This window comes from Aplysia californica, unplaced genomic scaffold (assembly GCF_000002075.1).
Source record: "Aplysia californica isolate F4 #8 unplaced genomic scaffold, AplCal3.0 scaffold00049, whole genome shotgun sequence".
NCBI lineage: Eukaryota > Metazoa > Mollusca > Gastropoda > Aplysiida > Aplysiidae > Aplysia > Aplysia californica.
The window spans coordinates 1,335,526-1,342,405 of NW_004797319.1; the positions used below are offsets into that span (position 1 = coordinate 1,335,526).

The window sequence follows — 6,880 nt, forward strand, 5'->3', positions numbered from 1 at the left end:
CGAATGTAAACAAAACAGTCCATTGCGGTGATTATGCTAGCCAGTTACCTGAACTATTTTTGCATGTTAAGACGGTACAAAGTTTACATGTCAATTATTGACAACGCCCTCCATTTTCAAAGAGGCATGGGAGCTAAATTTTCTTTTTAACTCCTAAAGTCTCCAAAAAGCCAAAGAACGCGACTTCCGCGCTCCACGGTCACGGAATGTTTCATTTTGCTTCAACTAGGTTACAAGAGAGTAACAAACATAAAAAAGAAGAAGGGGAGATAAGGACGACACTAATTTTTAATAGGGAAGAAGAAGCAAACCACACCAGAGCACACCCGCCAACCACCCACCGTCAGTTTTTTTAGCATATGGAGTTATTGATATTGCCATAAGAATCATGTTTATTGGCCTGCTTTTGAAGAAAAAGATAACCATATATCTTGAATACATATCGAGATATTTGCGATTGGATGAGATGGGGGTCGCCTGGTTTCAGAGGCAAAACTAGCAAAAAAATGGCCGCCAAAGTTATGTAACTCCCATAGCCTGAAAATCCTTGGAAACTGAAAAATTACATTTATTGTGCCTTTAATCAATATTTTTCAGTAAAATCTACACCGAAATGTGCTCTTAAAAGGAAATAAAAAGTGTTCAGCGAAGACCCCCCTTTAAATTCACAAATTAAATTTTTCATACCAATTCAAGACATCAACAACACAACAATAAAGCTCGCCCCCCCCCAAAGAAAACAGCAACAAACAAAAACCCAACTACTAACTTATATTGATAACAAAATAGCTTGTACGTCAGTTTCTTTCGATGACTAATATATCCGCAGAGGATAATATTTTTCAAGCAAAGTAAACAAATTAAAAGAATTAAAGATAAAGATGACTTGTGGCTTTTGCTGTGCCCCAACTAGAGATAAAAAATTTAATCCTTATTGTGGAGACATAAAGCCCTTCCAAATTGCTGAGGAGAAAGAAATCCTTTTCCACACACACCCCTCCTCCCAATTCCCCCCCCCCCCAAGAATGGCGACAAGTTTACCACAGATGAAATGGTATATCACTTTCATCTCCAGGAGTGGGCCCTTATGTAGACGACCAGGAGTTGGAGGACATCGCCTCTGCACCATCCGAAAATTTCATGTTCACGATAGCCGATTATGACGCACTCCTATCCATCAAAAACACCCTCGCTCTCCGCGTTTGTAAGGCAGGCAGGCCAGGAAGTCAGAGGCAGATAGACGCTGAGTAGAGGGGACATAGTGGCGTGGGGCTGATTACCCCGACATGTTAAAGAGTTGCTTTTCCTCGAGACAATGACAACACTAATGGTTGATACGATAATAGGACAAATCGATTTGTCAATAAACTACACCAACCCCCCCCCCCAAAAAAAAACCAACAAAAAAAACCAACACACAACCCAACCCTTCCCACAGACTCTCATATGTTTGATGGTCATGTTCTGTTTTAATGTTTTGACCCTGTATTGGGATTATTACCTTTAAACGTCTTTGTTAAAGTGTATCGAATTTATTTGTTATCTTTTACCACCCAAAGTCAAAATAATATATTTTTTTTTACAGTACCTTCCTGTTATGTTTTAAAAACGTGAATAATCGAAGTATTCACTTCCCCCCACACCCCAAATCCACCACTCGCTCGAACTCCCACTTTTCAACAGCAAACATTTTGTGTCTTGACGCAATGGAATCAGGCTCTCGTACATTTTGGGCATATGGAGTTATTGATATTATCCCAAAGCCTGTTTATTGGTCCTGCTTTTGAAGAAAAAGATAACCATATATCTTGAATAGAAGCAGCGATATTTGCGATTGAAGGAGGTTGGGGCGGGGAGGGGGAGGGGTGGGTCACTTGCTGTAAGCGGTAAAATTAGCGAGAAAATGGCCTAGAAAATTTTGAAACTTTCATAACTTGGGAGTGTGGATGGAAACTACACATTTCCAATTTTGTAGATCAACGTTTTTCAGTAAAATCTACACCGAAATGTGCTCTTAAAAGGACATAAAAGGCGTTAAGGCAAAAAAAAAAAATTCGGAAAAAATACCCACCGGCCAGTAACGGTTTCTTTAATTTCACTATTTTGACGAGTGCCTGATTTCACCACGATACCTCACATTTGAAGTACAACTCTATGTATTGTTGTACTTTTAGGTAAAGAGATAAAGATGACAAATAACGTTAATTCCTTGTGTTTTTCGGGTTTGTTGAGGTGGGGAGGAACGATCATCATCATCATCATCATCATCATCATCATCATCATCATCATCATCATCATTATCATCATCATCATCATCATCATCATCATCATCATCTTTCCAATGATCAAGAGGGAAATCAGAGACCCACCATGTAGAACTAAGTACCATCACCTGGAAGATGTGTATTCTGGGTACTCCTATAAGCGGGAACTAAAGTCTATCACATGTTGCTGGGACCAGGTTGAGCTAGCGAGACTGCGGTCGGACCACCATTGGAGTTTAAGATGGTATAAGAACTTTGTAAATGAAGAGCTCAGCCCAAGTTGCCGAAGATGCGGCCATGAAAAGGAAGATGTCAAACATATGTTTGAATGTCCAGGAACAATGGCAATTCGAATGGAGTTATTTGGACGAGTAGAGGTGACGCTAAGCATATTGATAATGGAGCCGAAAAAGAGCCTCGCTCTCGCTCGAAGATTTCTTCGTGGAGTCCGTCAGGCCCATTAAGGAAACAAAAAAAAATCATCATCATCATCATCATCATCATCATCATCATCATCATCATCATCATCATCATCATCGTCATCACCATCATCATCATCATCATTGTGAAGATACTTACTTTACTTTTACTTTTGCCGTTAAGCGTCGAGGGGAGATGCAGTTTTCTTTGGTAGGCCAGCTCCGCAGCTCTTTCAGAAGTGATATCAAGTTTTCTCATTGTTTCCGTGACACCCTCAATCCACCTTTTGCGTGGCCTTCCTCTTCCTTTTTAGCCTGAGTGCTTGGTGTTGTAGGCTCTCGAGGCTGGTTGGTCAGGTGACATACGTAACAGGCGGCCAAACCATTTTATTCTCTGTCTTTCTATGCAATGCAGGCAGGACTCAATGCCGATAGCTGCTCTTACATCTTCATTGCTCTGCCTGTCTCGTCTTGTGATGTTAAGGGTTTTGCGGAGACATTTCATTTCGCATGACGTGGTGATTTTGCTTTCTTGTGTTTTACTTAATGTCCAGGTCTGGCACTGGTAGCATAATGTTGGTATGAATATTGAGTTGATGAGCTGTCTCTTTGTGTCATTGGAGATGTTTTTAGTTTTTAGTAGAGGTTTTACGGCGCTCGCAACTGCATAAGGTCATACGAGCGCCAGAAGATTAGAGGTGTTACAAGAGAGTAACAAACATAAAAAAGAAGAAGGGGAGATAAGGACGATAGATTTTTAATAGGAAAGAAGGAGCAAACCCCACCAGAGCACCCGCCAACCACCCACATGGAGATGTTTGGGTGCCGCAAAAAGAACAAAGAACAAATCGTGAAGATACTGGGCAGATATGAGAGATTGCAATTTTAATTCTCCCAAAGGCTAGGGCTACCATCCAACACCATGGATATTATCTCTTGCATCTCAAAAGCAAAAGAAGAATTTCACACCAGATATCCGTGTTCTAAAATTCCTTTATAATATTAGACTGAACCAGGACTAAGAAAAAATTATTTTTTTTCTGAAATGTTTTTCTGATATTGGTAGTACCGTAACGTTTTTTCCGTGGTGTCTTTCTTTACATTCTTCTAATTTGACTTTTTCTACAAACCAAGGTCTGGGTTTAGCCATAAATGGATTTGCGCACTATACCAAAATAAGGAAAAGGACAAACACAACTCTAGTAGTAGAATCATACAAATTGACACGGACTAGCTTTTACGACAAGACACTTTTTTCTCTTCATTTTTAGGAGCAGTCAAGATCGTTGCTAATTAAAGAGGAACTAGATTATCTCAAGTTGTTCTTTCGGTGCAATAGAACACAGAACAACTATATTTCTGATCAGCCATTTTCTCCTTACCAGGACAAGTCTTTTATTCCACCAGAATGGAGATAGAGGGAAGTTCCTGGAATCATGTGGCCGTAAACAGGTGATCGCTGAAAGGCTTACTTGAGATTTCTTTTAGCTGGACTTGATCCAGGCTGTAAATCAGGAGGAGGTTGGGGGGGGGGGGGGAGGGGGGCAGGGACAGCAAACAACATGACCACTGTATTTACTTAGATGGGCTAGAGGCTCGGTTTGAGAGTTGACCAGTAGGGGACGACAAAATAGAATGGGGGTGGGGGGGGGGGGGATATAAGCAGCAATCTTGATTCAGTATGCCCGTTATTAAGCCCTATGTTAAGCACTTACTCAAACAATGGGCCAAAAAGTGTATGAGGGTTTTTTTTCCTGCAGAGACGCTTGAAAAGAAAAAATGGAAAACCAAAATCCTCTTGAAACACCTGAGTTCCATTAGCGATCAACAGAGAGGACTTAACCAAGAGGTAGATATAAGACTAGACAAAACTGATACAGTTACATGTAAGTACAAGCTATTTGGGAAGCAGAATCTCAACAGACAATGTCATAGCAGCCCGCTTCTAAAATTATCTAAAGTACAGGGTGTCTAAAAAAGGACCTAAATAAAACCTTCTAACCTTCTAAAAATTCTAACCTTTTCCTTATTTTGGTATAGTGCGCAAATCCATTTATGGCTAATCTTCTCAGACCCCCCGGGGCAGTGCCACTGACTGAAGTGTCTTTAGGCCATTCCAAAAGGGGGGACATTTCTCGTTCATGCACACAGTAGAATTGTAAATGGGCTGATTCATCAATGTCACGCTTATAACTGTGCCTGATCTACAACAGGGAACTGCTGCTTTTTCTTTCCTAAACCTTACTATTGTCATTTTTTCCTCTACTTCTTTTGTATGTTTGTCACACTCTAGTGACCCACTATTTCCGGGGTGCCTTGACAGTCGAAGCAGACTCTGTGCTGTTGAAGCCAGAGAGGTGAGCAGAGAAAGTCGGATTCCGTGTAAGGACTTTTCTGTTGACATCCACCCCTTGGCGCTCATATGACCTTATGCAGTTGCGAGTGTCGTAAAACCTCTACTACAACTAAAACTAAAAAACTTTTTAAAAAATTTCTCTTCATAAATTTCAACAAAACTTCGAACAAACACAATCCATTCATGATGACATAAAGTCTGTAAATATGGAGAAAATCAATCATTCGTAGTGTTTAAGAAAAATCAAGTTTTAAAAATGTCGACTAAAGTTGGGAAAAACGCCAAATTTTACTTCTTTAAAGTGTTAAATTAAAAGCTATAGGAGCGTGATCGGCATGTTCTGGTTCCAGGACAAGGACAGTAAAAGCACGACAGTCACTCCAGATGGACATTTCACTGTGCTGAGAAAGTATAACAAAATGATAGGCATGGGAGAAAAAAACTACCTTTACCTTCGAAATGTAACGAGTGATTGTCTAATTCGGCAGCAATTTGTATTCTGAAAATGAGAAAACTATACAGGAACAAACGAGATAAGGCAATGTTTTCAATGACGGAAAAGGGAGACGTTGGTTTCTTAATAATGAACCATGTTATGTTTATGTGTACCTTTCAAAATGGGGCTCTCTTGACCTAGAGGTTAAGGCATTCGCCTCTCATTCAAAGGTCCCGGGTTCGAACCCAGATAGCCACGGAAATTTTTTTTCTCTTAAATTGTCTCCCTCCACCTCTTTTTTCTGCGTTCTAACAATGTTCTATCGTCTGGTTTCGTCTCCACTTTTTGCCCCTACCCTCTCACCTTCTGTGCCCCCTCCTCTGGGCTTCCGACTCTTTCTGCAGCCTTTCTTCTACTGCTACTCTTTGGATCCTTCTTACTGCTGTCTTTCAGCCACACCCCTGATCTTCTTGTAGGAAAGATATACACTTAGCCTTCTCGGATAAGGGTAAAAAATCTCGGAGGTCCCGGGTACAAGTTGTGCACATTAAAGATCCCTTGGTGGTCTAAAATTGATAAGAGTTAACTTCGGCCGCCATCCAGGCAACATTAAAAATTTCCTACAAACTGAAAATGTTTAATGTGTCCCGCGCGCTCATGTGACCTTAAAAGTTGCGAGCACCGCAAAACACTTACGAAAAAAAAAAAAAAAAAAAAAAAAAGGAAAGCAGGAACGCACCATATCAGAGCACTCGCCAACCACTCACACACATCAGGTTTATGATCGAAACCGGCCTAATAAAGTGACCAAAAAAACCCTTTAACCTTAGAAATATAACGCGATATGGCAGTAATGTTTTTATTTTTCAAGAACAAGAGAACACAACAAATAAGATAAGCAGTTGAGGTTTAAGGGGGGGGGGGGTCCTTAATTTTTATTCCGGGTGAATTTTTGTGTATATTAAAGATAATTTAGATTTAGACCGACACGCAGAACAGTCGGTCGTCGATACTTATAGGCCCTCTACGTTCTACGTTTGTTCACTTCTGATTTGCTGAGGGGAAGGAAGCTGACGCAAAATGGTGAGAGCCAGCTTAGTTCTGTGTTTTCTGGTAAGTCTAAACATCATTATAATGTACATGATGAAGCACGCTAATAGCCACATGGGATATAATGTGATATTAAAATTTGTTTGGCCGGATACACTTGTCTACAATGAATTTGTTTCCGGCTTAAAACAAGATGGGTTTTTTGTTTTTTGTTTTTGTTCGGTTTGTTTGGTTGTTGTTATTTTAGACTAATTTGGGGGCGCTGAATTCGAAAATAATACTCGTTTGTGATGTTTAGGTCCAGTGTTTTAGATACAACTTGAGGTCGTCTTTCCTTATTTCAAAAAGTAAAAAA

General features: G+C 40.2%; 2 protein-coding genes across 2 annotated transcripts in view; both read left to right on the plus strand.

The window, feature by feature from the left end:
* LOC118477245 (collagen alpha-1(XII) chain-like) overlaps nucleotides 1-1,389 on the plus strand; it is a gene marked incomplete in the record, with an annotated part of 11,900 nt that extends 10,511 nt beyond the window's left edge. The window contains 1 exon segment of the mRNA XM_035968279.1: nucleotides 1,076-1,389. Within this exon segment, the coding sequence (XP_035824172.1) occupies nucleotides 1,076-1,251 (176 nt within the window).
* A 5,095-nt stretch (nucleotides 1,390-6,484) lies between these two features.
* LOC101852155 (collagen alpha-6(VI) chain) overlaps nucleotides 6,485-6,880 on the plus strand; it is a gene marked incomplete in the record, with an annotated part of 55,135 nt that continues 54,739 nt past the window's right edge. Inside the window, 1 exon segment of the mRNA XM_013079347.2 lies at nucleotides 6,485-6,588. Within this exon segment, the coding sequence (XP_012934801.1) occupies nucleotides 6,556-6,588 (33 nt within the window).